General features: G+C 39.0%; 1 protein-coding gene across 3 annotated transcripts in view; it reads left to right on the top strand.

Moving 5' to 3' along the window:
* MCC (MCC regulator of WNT signaling pathway) overlaps nucleotides 1-23,081 on the top strand; it is a 417,242-nt gene that overhangs the window by 98,710 nt on the left and 295,451 nt on the right. For all 3 annotated transcript variants that reach the window (XM_037167030.2, XM_037167029.2, XM_037167031.2), the window contains exon 3: nucleotides 17,021-17,235. In XM_037167030.2, the coding sequence (XP_037022925.2) occupies nucleotides 17,021-17,235 (215 nt within the window). The remainder of the gene's footprint in view (nucleotides 1-17,020; nucleotides 17,236-23,081) is intronic.

The following is a 23,081-nucleotide window of genomic DNA, read 5'->3' as shown; positions in this document are numbered from 1 at the left end:
ATCTCCAGGATGTAAATGTTAACATTTCACCTTGCCATGTATATGTCAACATAGTACCTAGTTTGATGTTGTTCATCTCCACATTTGACTCTAGATGGTACTGGCTCATATGCAAAAACCCTCCTTATAACAAAAGCACCCCATGGTGAGTGTATACCTCTTGTATAACTATTGGTACTATAGTACCAATAGTTATACATGTACGTAGGTTTATGTACTAAACCTAAGTACATAATAGGATATGTACTTAGGTTTACAAGGCCACACCCCCGAGATGGGTGGGGTATCCTCTGAAAAGGAAGGTGATAGCTGATGGTTCCTTTTAGTCCATCATCACCTGGGGAAGAGTAGGTCCTCGGACTCAGAACTGTAGGTCAGAAGGTTTGCAAATGCTTACTGAGGGCTAGTGGACAACAAAAATAAATGAAGTTGACCAGAAGAAGGCTCCAGCAAACTGGAAGGCATGTGCCCATTTACAAAGGGGCAACTGGTGCTCAACTACAGCCAAATGTTGCCATGTAGAAATAGGGGAATGTGCTTCCAGATCTTGCATGTTAATGTATGTGTGTGTGTGTATTCAATGCCAGAAGTCTTCTTGCTTTTATTAAATATGATCTCTCCAAAAAATTTTTCACTGCTGATGACTAAATTTTTTAAAAAATTAATTTTAGCTCTTATACTGTTTTCCACCGTGGCTGCACCAGTCTGCATTCCCATCAACAGTGCACAAGGGCTCTCTTTTTTTCACAACCTGGCCAACATTTGTTGTTTGTTGATTATTAATGACAACCTTTCTGACAGGCGTGAGGTGATATCTCATTGTCATTTTAATTTGTACTTTTCTGATGACTAGTGATATTGAGTATCTTTTCATATGTCTATTGGCCATCTATATGTCCTCTTTGCAGAAGTGTCTCTTCAGGTCTTTTGTCCATATTTTAATTGGACTGTTGTTGTTGTTGTTTTTGGTGTTGAGTTGTACCACTTTTAATACATTTTGAATATTAACCCCTTATCAGATATATTATTTGGCAAATATATTCTCTCATGCAGTGGGTTGCCTTTTCAGTTTGTTGATGATTTCCTTTGCTGTGCGAAAACTTTCTAGTTAGATGTAGTGTCATTTGTTTATTTTTTCTGTTGTTTTTCTTGTCTGAAAATATATATAAAAAATATATTGAATTGCCTTCTAACCCAGCAATTCCACTTCTAGGAATATATCCAAAGATATCCAAACACTGATTCAAAAGAATATATGCACCTCTGTGTTCATTGCAGCACCATTTGTAATATAATAGTCAAGATTTGGAAGCAGCCAGAGGTACCTATCAGTAGATAAGTAGACAAAAAAGCTGTGGCACAGTTACACAGTGGAATACTACTCAGCCACAAAAAAGAAAGAAACCTTACCTTTTGCAACAGCATGGATAGACCTAGGGGGTATTATGCTCAGTGAAATAAACCAGTCAGAGAAAGACAAATAGCACATGATTTCACTTACATGTGGAATCTAATGTAAGTTAGAAACAAAATAAAAACAGACTCATAGATACAGAGAACAGACTGGCAGCTGTCAGAGGTGAAGGGGGGCAGTTGAGGGGTTAAGTAAAATAGGGATTAAGAAAAAAACAAACTCATACACACAGACAACAGTATGGTGATTGCCAGAGAGAACAGGGGTTCGGGGCAGGAGAAAGAGGTAAAGGGGGGATAAATGATAGCAGAAGGACACTAGACTTCGAGTTGTGAATATACAATGTATTCTACAGGGGAATAATTATAGAACTGTACTTGAAACCTATATAATTTTATTAAACAAATGTCACCCCAATTAATTCAATAAAAATATATATTTTTAATTTAACTGGAACAGAACTAACAAAATATACCTGTGGACCAGATTTAGTTCATAGTCCACAGTCTGCTGCTTCTGCCAGAAGAAAGACCTTCAATCAGCACAGTAGGAGATGGCTTCTTTCTGAGCCTGCATGTCTCCCTTTTGGATAAAGAGGAATTTGACTGTCTAGTTTTACGCTCTTGAATACTGGAAAGTAGGATAATCCCCATAGTATAGGGTTGGGCTGGTGATCAAAATGGGATAGGGCTAGTACCCACAAAAGTAAGTCACCTCTGGCATGCCCTGTTATCTAGTTTTATGCCATTTTTATGTTAATTTCTCTCCAAACATTTATAAAATCTCTTATGAATGTCACCACTGCTCAGTTTGGGGTATTAAGGAAGAACAGTTGCCATTCTTGAATCACCACCTCAAAGGGGAAAGCAGCTCTGCCTCCATGTCTTGGGAATGGTAGCAGGGGTAATTAGAAAAACCCTGAATGGGAAGGTGAACAGTGAAGACAGCAGTTGCGATAATGATGTTCTGCTATATCAACTTTTATAGAGATTATCCATCCATTGCCAGCCTTACAACATAAGTGGTTTGATAAAGAGTTGTCCACTTTTCTATACCTTTCTGCTGATTTGCTTTGCTGTTAAACTAAGTTACACCCTGAGAGTCTGTTCCTTTGGTTTATTCCCAAGAAATGTTCTTGTCCCAGTTTTCAAAAAGTCCAATACAAGGAATTATATTTAGCCTTATCAGTCATTCATACTGCGTATTAATAAAATGATCAGAATTTTTACGTGAACTGGCTCTAATGAGGGAAGAGTCAGTGAGAGATCCTAAAGGGCAGAGGTGGGATGAGGGAGAATTAAGAGTTGTAGGAGAAACCTGAGGAAGGAAGAAGGAGGTGGGGCTTAATGAAAAACATTGTGCCTAGGCCCATGTGGCTCTGTTGGTTGGAGCATCCACCTGTGGACCAAAAGGTTGTGGGTTCAATTCTCGGTCAGGGCACATACCCTAGTTGCAGGTTTGATCCCCAGTTGGGACAAGTACAACAAGGCAACTGATCAATGTTTCTCACATCAGTGTTTCTTTCTGTCTCTCTCTCTATCTCTTTCCCATCTCTTCTAAAAGCAATGAGAAAATATCCTTTGGTTAAGGATTAAGAAAGAAAAGAAAAGAAAAAACATTGTGTCTGTTTCACATCTGCTTATGCCTGGGTCTAATAAAGTTCCCACTCATCTACTATGGAATAGATCAGTGTTTCTTAAACTGGGCCCAGTAAGCTACCCTAGTTTTGGGAATGGTGAACTGAAATCTCAAAGACCACTAGACATCTGAGGAATTCCTCTACAATGAAAAATAGAGACCAAAACAAATAGGAAAGTCACTTAAAGGGAACAGAAACTCTTCAAGGAGAACACTAAAAAAAAGTCTCTCATTAACATACTCTAAAATATCACAGAGAATATTGTACCACAAAAAGAGAATGGGATAAAAAGGAATATTTTTAAACTCTAAAAAATACAGCATAAATGATGAACTCAGCAGAAAGAATAAAAATATAATACTATCTTCTAGAAAGAAGAGCAAAGTGACAAAGATATATAAGATATGAGAGAAAAGATAAGAAAATTAGAGGACAGGTGCAGGATGTCCACCTTCAAATAATAGTCATTCTGGAAAGAGCAAACAAAGAAAATAGAGGGGGAAGAAATCATCACAAAATGGTCCAGGATATTCCCTTCAAACTGAAGGATGGTGAGTTTCATGACAGAAAAGGCCTACTAAGTACTACTTACTTTAAAAGATAAAAGTTGACCGCATTAAGACACACATCATTGTGAAACTTTATAACACTGAGAACAAAGAGAAGGGTCTTCACACTTTCAGTGAGGAAAAAACAATGACATATTTAAATGAAGAATGTCTTCAAATTTCTGAAGAAAAATAGATTTTTCACTTAAAATTTCTTATAAATTATTAACAAAGTAAAAGGATTGACTATAAGTATTTCCGTGCATGCTGTCTCAGAAAACCTACTTCCATGCGTAATTTCTTAGAAATCTATTGATGCTTCGAAAAGAGGAGTTAACTTAGAAAGAGAAATGCTTGGGACCATAAAGCAAAGAGAGAAACAAGTTAGATGTGAAGCATAACAATCGTTGGAACCAGTCTAGATTGAGATGGTCAATAAGCCCCAGGAGAAATTTTTCAGACTAAATTTGATGGGATATTTATGCATCTCAAGTTATTGAGAGGAGACTAAATAATTGACTAAGAATTTGAGGCTGGATTCAGGATATATAGAGAAATAAACATGAAAATACAAGAAAAAAACTATGAATCCCAGGGAAAACTAAAAATTGTTTAGTTTTTTTCTAGAAAAGAAGTCATTGCCCCTTTGTGAATATGTAGTCACATCATCACCATTCACATAGTCATAATTTAAAGCAAAAATATTGATTTCCATATCAAGTAATGTGATTGGACATTAAGACTTATTTTCTAGCTGAAAATAATTTTAAAAACTGAAATAACTATATCTAAGGGTATTTTTAAGACAGTGGATTTCCAGCAAAATAGCAAAGATTTGTGAATATAAAATCTAAATGAAATCTAGAGCATTGAGCCACTTTTACCTTGATATTATCGTCTGAATCTGGTAAAATTGAACTTTGGATTATATGACTTTGTGGGCCCTGGGAACAGAAGACAAATTCCAAGGATTTTGGAATTTGCTCAGGTGGGAATTTACTAAGATATACCTTTTATTCAAAAGCTAGAATGTTAGAGGGCTCTACCTTCTGTGTAAGGTTGAACCAGAACTTCACCACCCCATATGCTGCCCTCAGAGAATTCTAAGGCAAATTGATTTGGAAGTGAGTAAAGTAGTTATAAAAGAATATCCACAAATAATTTTCCAGGGAATATGGGCAACTCTAAAATTACTATGTCATCTAATCTAAAATTACTAAGTATGCAAAGACAGTACATGCTACAAGCAAATATTAAAGTCAAACACAATGAAGGCTTTATTGGGTTGGCCAAAAATGTCATTTAGTTTATTCCATACAATGGCTCTAGTAATGCTTAGCTGTCCTTAACATCATTCAAAACACTTTTTGTTAGATTGTGTTGTGACAGCTGTCATATCAGCATGCATTTTTTAAAAAAACATTAAAATTGGTGATTTTTTGTCTAGCCACTTTAATATTGAAGGTGAAAGGAAATAAGCAACATTTTCAGCATATTATGTTTTATTATTTCAAGAAAGGCAAAAACTCAACTGAAACACAAAATAAGACTTGTGCAGTGTATGGAGAAGCTGCTGTGACTGATTGAACATGTCAAAAGTGGTTTGCAAAGTTTCGTGGTACTATTGATGATTTGGCGAATAATCTCTGCTGTGGGTCTGTCATGTGCATTGCAAGATATTTAGCAGCACCCCTGGCCTCTACCCACTAGATGCCAATAGCAGGTGATAACCGCTGTAGTCAAAATATCCAAATCGATAAAATTATTGGTGAAAACAAAAAATGTGTTTTTTATTTATGGAAAAAAACTAAACAGACTTTTGGGCCCACCCACTATCTATTGGAATTATCAGGCTCACAATATAAAATAATTATGTTTACTGTGTTCAGAAAGAAAATCTAAGCTAGAAAAAGAAAGTAAAAAAAACCAAACAGATGTGAAAACAACCAAATGAACATCTAGAAATGAGAAATATTATAATTGAAATAAAAACTCAGTTAGGCCCTAGTCAGGCAGCTCAGTTGGTTAGAGCTTAGTCCTGATACGCCAACATTGCAGGTTCAATCCCCAGTCAGGGCTCATACAAGAATCAGCCAGTAAATGCATGAGTAAGTGGAACAACAGGTTGATGTTTCTCTCTCTCCCTCTCTCTCTCCCTCTCTCTCTTTCTCGACCCCCTCTAAAAAAATCAGCAAACAAAAATCAATCAATAAATAATGAACAACAAATAAGTTAGATATAAAGAGAGAATTAGTGAAATAAAAGAAAAGTTACAGGACATTATTTAGAAAGCACAGAAAGAGATGTAAAATATGAAGGAGAGACTAACAGGAAAGTTATAACATAAAATTGGAAACTCAAAAGGAGAGGAAAGAAAGATGAAGCAGAAACCTCATGTGAAATAATGGCTAAGAGTTTTTGAAAACTAATAAAAGAGACCAGTAGATTCCAGAATGCCAATGAGTGCGAAGTAGGAAAAGTGAAAAGAAATACACATATTAAGTAACATAATTAGCTAATTAGGCACCTTACAGTGAGCCTGTAGAACACCAAAGACCATGAGAAAATTGAGAAAGTATTTTTTAAGAGGTAGATTACTTTCCAGAGAGCAACATGTAGGCTGAGATTAGTCTCTCAAGAACAATGGAAGGCAGTAGACAATGGCATTCCTTTCTCCTCTATGTACTAAGAAAAATAGCTGACAACCTAACACACCATACCCAGCAAAACTGTCTTTTAAGAACCAGAGTGAAATAAAGATATTTAAAAACAAACATAAACCTAGAGGAGACTTTCATTAAGAGAATTTCTAAAGGGTGTATTTCAAGCAAAATGAGAGTGGTTGCAGGTTGAAGTTCTGAGTTGCAAATGAGAAGAATAAAGAAAGTGGTAAATATGTGGGCAAACTTAAATAAAATAATAATTTGTCTTAGAGTTCTAAGGGAAAATAAATATATAGCAATTGTATAGAAGTTAGAAGTAGAATAAATAGATTTCCAGTTTTCCCAGATCCTTACTTTCTCCAGACATAGGTAAAGGTATTGATAAATTTTAGATTTAGATAAATTAAGGGTACATGGAATTTCTATAATAACCACTAAAGTAGGAAGACAGCATTTAACTCTTAAACCTGTAGATTTGAAAAATTCTCAAAAAGGCAAAAAAAGGGAAATATAAAATAAGTAGGTATATGGGAAGAATAAAATGAGATGAAAAATGTTATTTTTTGTATTAGTAATTCAGTTAATATAAATGGATGAAATTCTACAGTTAAAAGACATAGATGATAAGAATTAATTGTAAAAATCTGCTTCTAGGCTATTTACAAGGGATAAATAAAAAAACAGTGAAGCCCTGCCTGGTATAGCTCAGTAGATTAAGCTCCAGCCTGCAAACTAAAAGGTTGCTGGTTCGATTCCCAGTCAGGGTACATGCTTGGGTTGCCGGTCCCTGGTTGGGTGCATGTGAGAGGCAACCAATCAATGTATCTCTTGCCTGTATGTGTTTCTCTCCCTCCCTTCCACTCTCTCTTTAAAAATAAGTAAATATAATTTTTTTTAAAAGACAATAAAAAGATTTAAAGTAAAATAATGGAAAAGTATATGTTAAGTCTTCCTCATCAAAAGAAATGTGGAGTAACTAGAAAACAGAATTGCCTTTAAAAATTTTTTGATTTTTAGAGAGAGAGGGAAGGAGAGAGAAACATCTGCTTGTTGTTTCACTTACCCACTTATTTATGCTTTCATTGGTTGATTTTCGTATGTGCCTTGACCAGGGATTAAACTTACAATCTTGGCATATCGGGACAATACTCTAACCAACTGAGCTACCTGGCCAGAGTTACAAGATTGCCTTTAATTTCAAAAGCTATGTGTGGCTTTTTTTCCCCCTGACACCAAACACATCATTCTAATACCAATTCTCTGATTCTGTGCCTTCAAGCACATGTCTTTCAGCTCAACTCGAACACTAATTACCTGAAGTTAGCACAGACTCTGCAGGTTAAGGGATCAATGCCACAAATCTGCCCCTACTTTAGACACCCGCTACAAATGGGGTTCCTAGACTATCCACAATTCTTCCTAGCTGACCACATATTCAGGTTTCCCACAATGCCCCCCTCAAGTTTGATACCTCTTAGAACGACTCACAGAACTCAGAAAAATGTTATTGTTATTATTATTATTATTATTATTATTATTACGGTTTGCTATAAGGGTTACAAATGAAGAGCCAGGTGAAGAGGTAATAGGCAAGGTCCAGAAGGATCCCAATCACAGGAGCCTCTGTCTGTATGGAGTTGGGATGCACCACCTTTCCAGAACAGGGACGTGTTCACCAACTCAGAAACTCCCGGACTCCATTGTTAAAGGGATCTTTATTGAGGTTTTCTTATGTAGGCACAGCTGATTAAATCATTGTCCACTGATGACTGAACTTAATTTCCACCACCTAGTATCCCCATTCTCTACCACCCTTGAGTCTTCTTATTAGTATACAAAAGACACTCTTATCACTCAGGGAACTCCAAATATTTTAAGAGCTCTGTGCCAGGAACAGAGAGCAACAACCAATGTATATTTTTTTATTAGATCACAAAAGCATTGTTAGAAATAGGCTTATATCAAAATGGTAAATGAGCCCTGGTTGGTGTAGCTCAGTGGACTGAGCACGGGCCTGCGAACCAAAAGATCGCGGTTCGATTCCCTGTCAGGGCACATGCCTGGGTTGCAGGCCAGTTCCCAGAAGGGGCCAGTTCCCAGCAGGGGATGCACCAGAAGCAACCATACATTGATATCTCTCCCTCTCTCATTCCCTTCCCCTGTAAAGGTAAATTAATAAAAATTATTTTAAAAAATGGTAAATGATTAAATTCACAAAAAAGAACAATTTTAAATTCAGTATACATCAATAAAAAACCTTAGAATACATAAAGTAACAATTGACACCTATAAGAGAAATATCCCAATCCACAATCATTATGAAAGATCTTAGCATATTTCTCATTAATTACTAGAAAAAGCAGACAAAAAAATAAATTAAGGCTCCATAAGATTTGAACAACCCAATTAATAAGCTTGACATAATGGGCATTACAAAGCCCACTCTACCTAACAGCTGTAAAATAGACTTTATTTTCAAGTGTACATGGAACATTTGTGTAAGTTGACCAGGAACAGGCCATAAAACAAGTCTCAACAAATTTGAAAGGATTGAAATAATGCAAACCGTGTGTTCTGAATACAATGAACCTATAAATCATTAAGTGCCTAAAGTTCTTATGATAGGGAACTAAGGAACATACTTTGAAGTAATCTATGGACCTAAGGTAAATTTATGAACATTCAAAAATAACTTAAATAGAAAAATTATTAAAATATCAATTGAAATGCAGTACTTAGAGGAAATTTGATTGCTTTCTAAGAATTTAGAAAGCGAACAGCAGTATAAATACAAAAGAAGTAGAAGAAAGGATATAATAAAGATAGGAACAACAGTTAATGAAATGGAAAACAAGTATACAACATAGAGGCACAGTAAAGACTGAAGATTTTTTTTAAGATGTATGAAATTGATAACTTCCTGGCAAGAACACTAAAGTAAAAACAGAGACTACACAAATAACTATTAAAGAAAATAATAAAGATTATTACAAAGCAAGGATTGATTGCTGCGTGGGAAAGTGTTACTGCCAAGCAGGCAACCCAGTCAAGCGTGGAGTCCAGAAAGGCTCTCCAGCGAGTTTGGAGGAAAAGACCACAGACTATCTTGCCCTGTATCAACCGTGCACAACATGTAGGTGCTGTTGATTGGCAATATCAGTGTTTATTGGCTGGATACACACAAAGGTCTGTACCAAAGGGCTGACTGAAGGTCACATGCTATGTAGGTATGGCATGTAGCAGGAGGAGGGCCTCCAAGGGCCTCCAACATGCATGTATAGCCACTGAGTCAAGGTCATGTGATCCAGCCAATCTGCACTGTTGTTGGCAGAGTAGGTGGCCAGGTCAAGGTTTGTTATGACCAATATCAGGAGCAAAAAGGAGACATCCCTGCAGATACTGCAGATATAAATAAAAAGAAAATATTATGAACAGTTCTCTGCCAATATATTTTAAAACATGGAAGAAATAAGGAAATTTCCAGGAAAAATATCTTATAAACAATGATTCATTAATGGATATAAAGTCTGAGTAGTTTTACAACTAAGAATGAAATTAAAAGAGTAATTTTAAAAATCTTTCTACAAAGAACACTCAGGCCTAGGTAGCTTCACCAGCAGGGTCTACCTAACATTCAAAGAACAAATAATTCTAGTCTTAGAAAGACTCACATATAACCTTAATGGCAAAACCTGAAAAGGACAAAAAAAGGAAAACTAGGAGCCAATTTTACTTTTGAACAGAGGTACAAAATTCTAAATAATTTTTGCAAGCTCAAATCAGTGATATATAAATATCTCACATGTTTGTTGAATTTGTCTTTTGATGCAAGCTTAGTTTAACATTTAAAATTAATACAATTATACCCTGGTTTCTCTTCAGATCGTATAAATCTTTCACCTTTTAAAAATTAATACAATCCAACACATTAAAAAATTAAACAAAACATACCAACTTTCCAGGAATAAAGAATAATACAGTTCTACTTTTTGCTAAGAAGCTGGAATCAGAACCATTTTTTGCATTTCTGTTTGTGTATTTTTCCCACCTGGCATTTTCCATTTTGATTGGGCTAAATTTCAGCCAAAAGATCTGAGGGGCTCTGTGGGCATGGCATCCAAAGGATACGTGTGATGGTTTCTCATCACAGAGCTCAGGCCCACTTCAGTGTCATCCCAATTCAGCCTGCCATATATGGTACTTAAAAATCAGGGACTGCCCAGGTCTTGCTGAATACATGGCCCATTAATATGCCTTGTAAGGGAAAGATAAATTGATTTAAAATTCAGTTTCTGCCTTTCTAACCAAGAGAGACAATTTTTTTAATCTTAAACTCTTGTGGACCATGAACATTATTTTTCTAGCCCCAAACCATTCTCAGGCGCAGGTTAAATTCTTTGCTCTCATGTCTCTTCATTTTCCCTAAACTGCCCTTTGAATTCTTTAGCTCTGAGTCAACCCTCTTGCTTTTCATCCTTTGTATATCTAGTTTAGACAAGCCAAGAGAATAGCTGCCAAATATTATTTTTAATTACTTTTTTGAGTTAAAAATGCTTGCCTCAGCTGTGCTTTTATAACTGTATTATTAACTGCCAAAGGGCTCTTTGCCTTTTATATTAAATTTGGTGAACAGAACAATAGAATCTGGAGCTGGAGAAGAATTTTAAAGGCTATTTACTCCAGCCGTCCTTTTGGTTATCTCTAAACTATGTTCCAGTAAGTGTTCTCAAGCTTGTGCTTAAATACATCAAGGATTGGTGAATTTACTTGTTATGAATGGAATAATAAGCAATATCCACTAATGATGATGATGCTGATAAGCACATTTCCGTAAGAAAAATGCATTTCTTCATATAGTTCTTTCTTGTTACATAGCAACAGCCTTGAGGTGAAGGGGGAAGGAAGTTCATTTCAAAATGCACCTTCCACTCTATTTTCAATGTTTCACTAAATTCGGGATCCCTATACAGGACACAGGTAACCACTTCCTGAAAATAGCCACCAAAAAGCAATGAAATGACTTTTATCATTTGCAAAGTGATATTATTTACCTCCCCTTAATTCAAAAGCTTTGAATTGCTTTTGGTTTTGGTTTTTGTCCCAGGAAATGGATAGGTAGACTCTGTTAACTATTCCTTTCTCCCCAATTTTCCTTGTGACCACGGTCCCAGATTTTAAGAAAATTGGTCTGTTTTTGGAATGTCATTTTTGCTGGAAGAAGCAAGAGGTCCTTGTGGGAGCTAGGTTCCTGAATTTTGTACCAAGCATTGACATTAATAAATGACTGAAGACTCATATTGTGATTCTGCCTTGAACTAAACAGTTTACTGCTGCTCTGTTGATGTCAGTATTGTCTAGAAATAGTAAACGTGCTATATGACAGGGAAGGCTGGCACCTGGCAGCCAATTTGCTCACATTCTCCCATGCTTCTTTTTATTGGTGCGGTTGTTCTAAATTCACAATGGTAGCTGCCTGTGGTGTTGTGGAAGGAGTATTTTCTATCTTGCCACTGAGGGTAATAAATTCAGCAATGTTATCTAAACAATCCACATAAATGAAAGATTAATGATCACTAAATCAAGAAAGTGTTATAGAATACCATTTATCCAAGTCTCAGGATTCCCCCCAAGCACTCTGCATTATCATCTGCCTGTGATGTGATGAAATGCCCCATAATTCACAGGGACAATGGACAAGAAAGAACTGGAGGTAGAAAACAGAGAGGTGGTTAGGGTGGCCAGAACACAGACCTGATGCATTAATCATACCTGTTCTGCCTTGAGCACCTGCCGCTGTTGCTGTTGGGCTAGGCTGTTCCCCTCACGGTGCTGGCCACCGGTTTGTGGGATAAGAATTAGCCAAGTAGAATAGGGAAGCAAAGTCCATCAAACCCAATAACCAAAGACTTTGACTTACGAATGGAATATTCCATACTTGGAGACACATAACTTTGTTCCTGACCTAATAGGCTGTTTTCATTGTCTTTACCTGAGCACCAATATTAAGTACAAACTATGGATGAAACTTCAGCCGCTGGTTAACTACCAGAGGTTTGTATTTTTTTTTTTTAAGAATTAGTCATTTTGCCCTGGCTGGTGTAGCTCAGTGGATTGAGCATGGGCCTGTGAAGCAAAGGGTCACCGGTTCGATTCCCAGTCAGGGCACATGCCTAGGTTGCAGGCCAGGTCCCTAGTAGGGGACACATGAGAGGTAACCACACATTGATGTTTCTCTCCCACTCTTTCTCCTTCCCTTGCCCTCTCTCTAAAAATAAATAAATAAAATATATTTTTTAAAAAAGAATTAGTAATTTTAAGGTAACTTTCAGAAGCTGGGAAAGAGTATACGTTTCCCCCATATATTTGTTCCCTATTAAGTTGTCCAAAATGGGTTTCAAATAACTAAAACTGAGGTGTGACCAGATAATTGCTAACATGTGTTGATGAGTTCATCACATGGCAGGCATTGTCTAATATGTTTTAATCTTATTTAATTCTTAGAACATCTCTATGTAGTATATGTTATTGTTCCCATTTTAAAGATGAGAAAACTGAAGCTTAGATTAAAATAACTTACTTGAGGTCACATAGTGGGTCACAGTGACTCTTGATTTGACCCCAAGCAATTTAACTACAGAACCCCAGCTCTTAATCACTATTCTGGGCAAATGAGCAATGTCTACAAAATTAAGCTGAAAGAGAGAAAACGTCCTCTTCTAAAAATGAAAAATATGATTTAATCATTCATAGGCCATGGGTAGGACCAAGTAAGATATGTAAGATACTTAGTGCCTGGCTCCCTAGTGTCTTGGAAAAGATGTTAGGTGTCATGACTGTCGTTACTATCTTTTAGGTGAAGTTCACGTGTTCTGTATGCTTTGGCTTGCCTTATTTTCCCAGGGGGCTTGGGGCTTGCCCCCTGGGAAGGTGGTGTTCTGCCTTTGGTGAATAAGCACAGTAATTGCAAGCCTGGGAGCCAAACCCGGGTGGCACTTTGAAGATGGGATTACAGCACTGGCATGTAGCTGCCAAGTACCCAGCAGAGCTGGGATCTCAGCGTTTGGCGGATTTTCTACTCCAGCATTTTCTCTGAAAGCAAGATTTTCCCAGTGATGTATTTTATGAACATGTCAAAATGCCACATGTTTCCTGTGCTTTTCTGATAGGTAAAACATTTAGAGTCTGTGCTCTGTCACTTTTAAATGCTAAATATTTTGGTGAAAAAAAAAAAAGAATGCACCTCACCTCTTATTTCAGAGTACCCTGCAGGTTTATAGTTGCAGAAATTATGACTTCCTTTGCTTCTGTGTGTGCAGAGAGCTCAAGGCCAGGGTGTGACCTGGCCTTTGGTATTTAAAGGATGCCATGCAGTCAGTTTCCTCACTGGCTTGGAAAACAACTGCTCAGTGGTTATTATGGATGGATTGTGTGTGTGTTCCCTTAACTTTGTATGTGGAAGTATTAACGCCGAATGTGATGGTATTTGGAGATGGGGATATTGGGAAGTAATTAGAATTAGACAACATTGTGATGATGGGGCCCTCATGATAGGATTGGTGTCTTTGATTTTTTTAAATGTGTTATTTATTTAGTTTTAGAAAAAGAGGAAGGGAGGGAGGAAGAGAGGGAGAGACACATTGATGTGCAAAAGATACTTCAATTGGATGCCTCTCACACGCTCCTCCCTAACTGGGGACCTGGCCCAAAACCCAGGCATGTGCCCTGACTGAGAATCAAATCAGTGACCTTTCAGTTCACAGGCTGGCGCTCAGTCCACTGAGCCACACCAGCCAGCGCAGGATTAGTGTCTTTATTAGAAGTGACACCAAAAAGCCTCGTGGGCATGGGGGACAATAGAACTGGAATGGTTTCCAGCAAGCACAGCCATAACCCTAGGGTCACAGGCTTTCATTTATTTTATTTTTTTTGAGGTTAGTAAGGGAGTGGAGAGAGGCTGGAAAGAGGCTGAGTATGAGCCTAGAAACATCAGTACCATCCTGCCTCAAAGATCAAAAGGAAGATGGAAGGTGATAACCAGACCTACATTTTTGACGTTTTTCAGTGAGCTCATCCTAATTAAATGACAAAGTTTTGCCTCAGGAATGTTGTTTTTTATTCAGGAAAAATCTGGTATAAACACAGATTAAAAACAGGATAATGGGAATAGTCTACTGTATTTTAAAAAATGAACTTCCCTGTTTGGGGCACGTTTATCTGAATGCTAATAGGATTTGACTTGGCTCCTTAGCAGAAGGTTTGAGTTCCTCAGCATCACTTCAGCCCAAATTGTTAAGGGTAATAGTGTCAGGGCCTTTTGATCTTGCTGACTAACCTGGAACTTGGCTAACCTGATTATATGACTCTGCCAGAAACTGGGTTTAGGTCTGTTAATAAAGCATAATAAATTCAAATGAAGCTTCCTTGGGTCTTCTGTCCCAGAACTGTTGTATTTTATTATTTGAAAACGAGGCTCCCTGTTTGCATACTGAAAAAGTTCAAGTGCTTAATTTATTTTGATTTTCACAATTAATCTCCATGTTGCTTTTTCCCACTTAAGAAATGAAACCCTGTGGTACTACAACCATGGATAATTCAGCCATCCATTCGGATAATGGCTATTATATGCCGGACACGTCACAGGTCACGTGCAAGGTACTAGGGATACTGTGTGAAACATGAAAGGCAAGGCCTCAACTCTGTGAGATAGAAGGCCATCTGTGATTCATTCAACCTATTTTTCAACTTTGACCTTGATCAGTCTTCTCATGTTGCTGGGGGCAGGACAGAGAATGTGAGGCAGCTCGGCAGATGAGACACCATTTGAAGGAGACAAAGGACTGGGGTTGTGCAGTCTGTGTTGACGGAAAGCAAAACCACCCTTGCAATGCAGTAGACAGGCTTTCATATTGAAATAATCTTTGAGCATTTGCAAACGGAACGACAGACCTGTCTGCACTGAGGCAGAAACACGGCACCCGCGCTGTGTGGCACTGTACAAGAAGAATGCCGGGTCAGACTGGAGATGATCAGCAGAGCCTGAACAGGGAAGGGGCACCAGCTGAAGTGGTCCCAGACCAGGCAGTTTCCAAATCAAATGGATTCAGTTCACCAGTACCCAGTAAGGAGAGATTGGAAATTTATATCGGAACCTACTGTACATAATTTGCAGTTTACTATATATACTTATACTCAGGTAAATTGTATAATAATCTGTGTGTGTTCTCATTTCAGAGTACAAATGAATCATTTTGATGAGTCTGTTTTCTTTTGTCATTGGAAGTCATGTATTAGGGAGTACTTTGTAAAGTATATGACTTTCTAACCACTATGCTCTACACCTGAAACTAATACAAAATAATATGGAATGTAAACTGTAGTTGAAAAATAAAATTTAATGATCTTTCCCCCAAAAGAGCCATGTTTTAAAGACTTACCAAAACGAAAGCTCCGTAGGCAGGGACCACAGCTTCCCGAATTCACCACTACACCCGCAGCACCAAGCCCGGTGACGGTGCCCACGACTTTGCTGTGTTTTCTGGCTGCTCAGACCTTCTGACCTTATGTTTAGAAAGGGTCTCTCCTTACACATCCCACCTCCCCAAGGTGGCAGCCAGAAAACAAGTTTCCCAGCCTCTTCTGCAGCTGAGGGGCATGTGATCCAGGCTCCGCTGTCTGTATCCACAAGGACTTCTGTTGAGTAGCCAGGAACACAAGGAGCAGGCCTTACCCAAAACCTATTTTCCTTTAGTGGAAGTGAGGACTGGAGCATCAGGCTTTCTCCTTCAGAAAGATTTTCCCGAACACTCCCTGCCCTTCTCCAGGAGGCTGGGTCATATACCTGTTCTCTTGGGCTACATTTTACTTGCACTTTCCCACTGTATTATAATTATTAGCATATTTTATTAGGTTGCAATCTGCTGTAATATTTAAGGTAACGGTAGCTGCTCTCACAAACAAACCAAAATTATACAGTGAATCAAACACAAAAGAAGTTTTCCTTTCATAATTGTATAAAGTCAAAACAGGGTGCCTGGGATCAGCAGACAGCCCTGGTATAGAAGATAAGTCAGGGGTCCTGACATCTTCCATCTGTGGCTTCGCCATCTGCACCGCATGGCTTTCCAGGGCTCCATGCCCATTTGAACAAGGCCTGAAGGCAAAGGGCATGGAGAATCACACACTGGGGGGCTTATGAGCCAGGCCCTGAAGTGGTCCTTATCGCTTCTGTTCACATTCTATCACTCAGAGCTCAGCTGCATGTCTACCCCTCACTGGCAGATATAGTCCAGCTTCCCACAGCTCCTTCCAGGTGAGAGTATATCAACAACAGAAAATTGTGATGAAAGTGTCATATCTTAACTTTCTGTCTTTTCACTTGCTTCTATCTTCCTCAGCTAGAAAAGGAATTACAGTCAGATGCCTCATCATCCGGTGACCCCGTGTAAATCACAGACAGATGTGGCTCTGACCTGGCTTCCCTTTTCTTGGCTCTCCAGTGCTTTTGTGCTAAACATTTCTGTTTGTGGGGGCACATATTCATCAGACAGTTATTTCTGAATGCTTTGCTTAAAACTGCTTTTATCTCTGGGCTCCCCGTGTGTTAATTTGAAAGAGAAAGTGCTTAGCATGCAGCCCAGCACCACATGTGTTCCGACTAGCTGGCACAAGGAAGCATTAGGAGGTTCCAAATCATTGCCTACTGGCCACCCACAGGCTAATGAAGAAAGCATCTTTTTCTTTTCCCTGCTTCTCCTAGGAGCCGTATCAGCAGCCAGGGAGAGCTGGGAATACGACTCGGGTGCCAGGGACCTCCACAGCCCAGACCTTCAGAGTCAGTCGGCCCTACAGAAGCTTCTCGAGTATGGCGGAAGCTCGTCCCACCAGCAGGCTGCTGCCCTCCACAAACTGCTCACACAGGCCCCTCGTTTCAGCAGCTCTGTAGGAGGAAGCTATCTAGAACTGGCCAACACGGTGAGTACATTCCGGTTCACAGAACCCGTCTTCAGGCCTGTGTGTATTTCCAGTGCAAATATTTTAATTTTGAGCTCCAAGGGACATATCGGATATTGTCATTTTTAATTATCTAATAAGCATTGTACCGGTTCCATCATTGCCAATAATGTTAAATGCTCCATGCACTTAAGGTTGGTGACCTTACTCTTTATTAAGAAAGAGCAGAATGGACTCCTAAAGTGTTTTTGGTCTCTAACTTAAACTTAATTACTGGAATATCAATAATAGCTTTTCCACAACTAGAATACTTCTATGTTATCAGACATTACAATACAAATTAATAGTACATAATCCTTTCTGTTCTCTAATTTGGACTTTTCTCATTGGAAAACCAAAGAGGACAGTAGGTTTGATTTTGCTCCTGCTTGTACTTTTAAAATATTTTCTGTTGAAAACTATGGCACAACGTAGAATGTAATTTTGCTTAGTTTAACCTTCCCTTTTCCTTTAGGATGAACCATGACCACAGGACCCCTGGGTGAAAAGCCGTGGTGTTCCCTTCTGAGTTAGCTCTGTGGAATGAGGGTGGGTGGCTGATGGCCTGGGCTGTTTTGGCTGACGTGCAGTCAGTTTAGAAACTGAGATTGCTGTCCAGTCATTGTGGGGAAGGTCCATAAACCCACCTTGCTGCTTGACATTGAAGTTTGAATGGTGGAATAAATTTCTTAACAACTTCACTTATGTGTATTTACAGTCTGTTTTGATGTAGAACAGTGGTTCTCAGATGTTTTGTGTTTGAGGAACATTTTCTAATGCAGACATTTTTGGGTCATGTCTGAAGGAATTAACAATTCCATATAAGCCAATAATAATTAAAATAAATCATTAGACAAATCCCGATTGAAGAACATTCTATAAAATACCTGACCAGCACTTTTTGAAACTGGCAAGGACATCAAGAGCAAGAAAAGTCTAAGAAAGAGAAACTGGTGCAGCTAAGGGGAGCCTTGGAAGGCATGACAGCTAATGCACTGTGGTCCCTGAATGGGACGTTAGGTACAAACTAAGGAAATGGAGACCCTAATAAAGTTTGGACTTTAGTTAATAATGTGTCTACGTTGGTTCATTAACTGTGATAACTACACCATAATAATGTAAGATGTTAATAATAGGGGAGACTAGGTATGAGGTATATGAGAATTCTCTGTCCTATTTTTGCAACTTTTCTGTAAATCTAACACTATTATAAAATTTAAAGTGTATTAAAAAACACACACACACACAAGTACTACTAGGGTATGCCTATGTCTCATGTAATCTGTAAAAGGACCCATACTTATTGCACTGTCTGTCACTGGGTCACCCTTGAGGGACATTCTTGCACAGTTTAAGTAGAACCATTACCTATCCTAACCTTGCCTTGCTCAGGACATTAGGCATCAGTAAATATGTCATCTTTCTCAGGCTTGGGCTTGGACTTCGGCTGTGCTGTTACACATGATTTGCAGCAAGTTTCCTCTGTGCTAGATCAGCTCAGCCTTTTTCAAAACGAACATGCAAGATCTGTGTGGGTTATCCATCAAGTTTATTTTGATCAAAGTTGACATTCATCAAAACACATTGATCAAAATTAGTTGCACCTGCTGTGACAGATTCAGGTTTCATGCGCACAAGTTTTATGCAGCAAACCAACTGTTGAAAACTGTTGGCTATTTCCTACCTCTGGGTGGCTCTTAGCCTTTTTCAGTAACCTCTTGGGTTTCATTCTGTTCGTCCCCCTCTCCTGGTCAGAGGCAGCTCACACCCTTCCTCCCAGAGCCAGATTCTCTCTGTGTGTCACTGGTGAAGCTTTGAGCCCGACGTGACTGCCTGAGATGACCTCTGTGAAAGTGAGCATAAGAAACACTCCTTTAAATGGCAAGCGCCCAGCTCGGGCAGGAGTGTGCACATTACTAAAATTCATGAACTACACACTTAGAGTTTGCACACTTTTCTGTATATATGTCTATAAAAGCTATGACAAGCACATCGTCGATGATGGTGGCTGTTCATTGGACTACAATGAATAAGCTAAAAAAATAGCTGTAACTCCACAAAGAAATAAAGATTGTTGTATGTATTCACTTAAGATGGTCCCTTGGTGAGAACAAGCCCATAAGTGCACATACAGGCATTGAAGTCCTGTCATGGCAAGTATCATATTTATTTTCTCACTGAACTGAAAAAAATGTAAATACTATTTACACATGTAGACCCTCGATAACGTTTTGGACCCCGTGGGAGAGTGCATTGTGAGCCCCACCTCTTCACCCTTCCGGTATTTTCATCATTTGTCACATGACTGATGTCTGAGTCCCCCTGTCAAATGTGAGAAGTAGTAAATGACCGTCATTTTATCCATTGTGCTTAGGGTGGTTTGTTTCATAGCAACAGCTGATGCAGGGTCTGCTCATAGGGGCCCATGGAGCCTGGTCTGAGAAATATATTCCTTATCAGTGGCCAAAGAAAGCAAATACACTCTCTAGACTGCACACTTGGGCAATGCCTTCCCTTACATACTCACATGAAAAATAATTTATGTTCCCTCTAAACCAAATGCTAAACTAATAAAATTAAGTTCTGTTCTTTTTTTTTTAACTTTTAAAAGCAAAAGCCATTTTATCAGTGCCTAGTTTAGAGACAGAACACACACAGTAAATCACACAGGAAAAGTTTAACATAAAATTTTATTAACTAGTAGCAGGGGGTCACCTATTGAGAAGTAAAGAAAACTCTAATGAATACAGGAGCAGCAAATGTAAAAGCAACCACTCCCTCTAATGCAGAGTCACAGTGCCCAAGGAAGAAAGAGATGTAGAAGAGGACCCTCTACTCACCAGACCACACGGAAAGGGGCCCACTGGGTGGCAGAGAGGTTCCCTGAGATGCCACAGGCCAGGGCTGGAGAGCAGGAAACCAGGCCTCTGGAATGTCAGCCCAGCTTGCTAGGATTCCACCCACTGGGGAGTCTGCAGGACTCACTGAGCATCACTAAGGAAAGTGCCCACCAAGGTGCCTGAGGAATTCCCTGGGAAGCTGCCTGTTGCAGCGGTGGCAAAACTCATTGACAGGTCTCCCAAATGGTGCCACCAAAAATCCCTGGGGGTGAGCACCACTGGATGTCCTGGACTGATGGCTTCCACCCACCACAGGAGCAAGCTGGCCAGCACAACAGAAAATTGTGGTACATATACACAATGGAATTCTATGCAGCAGAGAGAAAGGAGCTACTACCCTTTGCAACAACATGGATGGAACTGGAGAGCATTATGCTGAGTGAAATAGGCCAGGTGTTGAAAGACAAATATCATATGATCTCACCTTTAACAGGAAGCTAAACAACAAAACAAACAAGCGAGCAGAATAAAAACAAAGACACTGAAATAGAGAACAAGGGGACAGTGACCAGAGGGGAGAGGGAAGGGAATTTAAGGGGAAAAAAGGGGAGGGATTTGGAGGAACAAGTATGAAGGACACAGGGACAAGAACTAAGGAGGGTGGAAATGGGAGGGTGGTGGGGAGCACGGGGTGGGGTGGGCTGGGGTGGGAGAAATAGACAGAAAACTGTGCTTGAAAAATAACTAAATAAAAATTTTTTAAAAAGAACAGGGAAGAGAATTCCCTTCTCCTGCAGTGTCCCTCCAGTGCCCCCAGTGGACAAAGGGAAAATGTTTACAGAGTCCATCTTCAGTTTCATAATCAGAGCATGCAAAGGCAGATTTGGAGATAAGAGGCAATAAATTTATAACTGGCACAAGCATTTTTAGAATTGAGAAGTTTCTGGGAGCTTCCTACACAAGCTTTTACCATTCTAAGCATCTCCTCCTTCTACTGCTAAATACTTGCTTCTTCTCCTTCCAAAGACAGTAGATATTATGGCTTTGGGGCTTGACATATAGTTCAAAATACAAAGGCAACAAGATGATATATGTAGAAGCTTTGTAGCAATCAGAGTTGTATCTGAGAAGCTGAATGGCTACACATGTATAGAGGAAAGGGTTTATTTTAAGGGATAGATCTTAGCCAAACGTGGAAGCTGGTAGAGCAATCTTATTCAGGCTATTGATTCTGCATCTAGTATTGAGCCAGAAGTTACTGTAAGTCTAGCAGATGAGCAGATAAGAAGGAAGGCTAGATGTAGGGGAGACACATTGAGATCAAGGAGAACAAACTGGAACCTGTTTCTGTCCCTCACCATGTCCACCCTTGATGCTATGGGTGACCTGTAGGAGAAGCTGGCACCCATTGCTATAGAGCTGTACACATACCTGGCCCAGGACTCAGAGGAGCTGAAGGGGGAGACCAGGGGAGAGTTGGAGCAAGCCTGGTTTACCACATAAGTGAGTGGCAGATGAGCAACAAGTTTCAGAGCATAAAAAAATATGACTTCTTCCTTTCTACCTTCTGAATTTCATATAGACTGTTTCTCATGACCATACAGGACCATGCAGGGAGGAGAACTTGGGAGCCTAGTTCCAGCTTTGCTAGGCTGACACAGTGCCAAGCTGCCCCAGGCAGTGGCAAAACTTCCAGTATAAGCTGAGCCTTATTCATAAAGCTATGAGCAAAGCAACGAGAGACATTTTAGGTCGACGAAGAAGAGATTCAATGAGAAAGATATATACCCTGTTCTCTGATAGATTTTCTCCCCTAAGATCTATATTTCGGCAAAGAGTGCAAGAGGAAATTATAATGTTATCGAATCTGAGTAGTGACATATTTAAGTATTATAAAATATAAAACATAACCAAATTTTATTTTCTAGCTACCACACTGACAAATTGCTGAACAAAATGTCATTTCTTGATAGATCCCTTCTGCGATGCTACTTGTTTTTTAAAAATATTCATTATCAACCTTTAAAAATTTTTAAAAGATTTTATTTATTTATTTTTAGAAAGAAGGGGAGGGAGAAAGAGAAGGAGAGAAACATCAGTGTGTGGTTGCCTCTCATGAGCCCCCAGCTGGGGACCTGGCCTGCAAGCCAGGTGTGTGCCCTGACTGGGAATTGAGCTGGCGACCCTTTGATTTGCAGGTTGGCACTCAACCCACTGAGCCACACTAGCCAAGGCTCAACTTTTAAAGTTTTTGTTAATGAAATAATTAATTGATGTTAACTAAATGCAATTTTGCTATAAAAGAAGTTATGCACAAGGTATAAAGTATTGAACCAATACAGAAAGTTGATGAGAAGTTAGTCATTATTCATCTATCTCCCCATCTCTCCTCATTTAAAAGGTCTTCATCATTTTTTAATGTATCCCTGAATTTTTTATGCATCCCTAAATTTCTTGGATTTAAAAAAATTTTTTATTGATAGATTTTTGAGGGAGAGGGGAAGAGAGAGAGGAAGAAAAAACAAACACTGATCTGTAGTTCCATGTATTTACCCAGTCATTGGTTGATTCTTGTATGTGCCCCAACCGTGGACCGAACCTGCAAGCTTGGCTTATCTGGACAATGCTCCAACCAACTGAGCCACCCAGCCAGGGCTCCCTGAATTGCTTTTCATATAGGGTACTTTGTATTTCTCCTTTCGTAATTATAAGACACTATAGTAATTATGGCACTTGCCAGATTCGGGATTACAATTTTGAAATCTTTGGTTAAAAGGATGTGCCCTGACATTATGAAAAGAGCAGTGCTGTTCTGGAAGAACTGTCTTCCAGGCACTGTTCACAATTAAGAGCAAGAAATTATTAAGCACAGGGCATTCTTATTACCCATTTTCATAGAATCGGGGCAATACAAATAAAATACTGTGTTTTCAGAGTGGCTACAGAAGGCTCTAGAATATAGTGTGAATGAAAAATTTTCAGAACCTC

Source organism: Artibeus jamaicensis, unplaced genomic scaffold (genome assembly GCF_021234435.1).
Source record: "Artibeus jamaicensis isolate MK-2021 breed Jamaican fruit bat unplaced genomic scaffold, CSHL_Jam_final contig_402, whole genome shotgun sequence".
NCBI classification, from domain to species: domain Eukaryota; kingdom Metazoa; phylum Chordata; class Mammalia; order Chiroptera; family Phyllostomidae; genus Artibeus; species Artibeus jamaicensis.
This window is presented reverse-complemented; position numbering and strand designations above follow the sequence as displayed.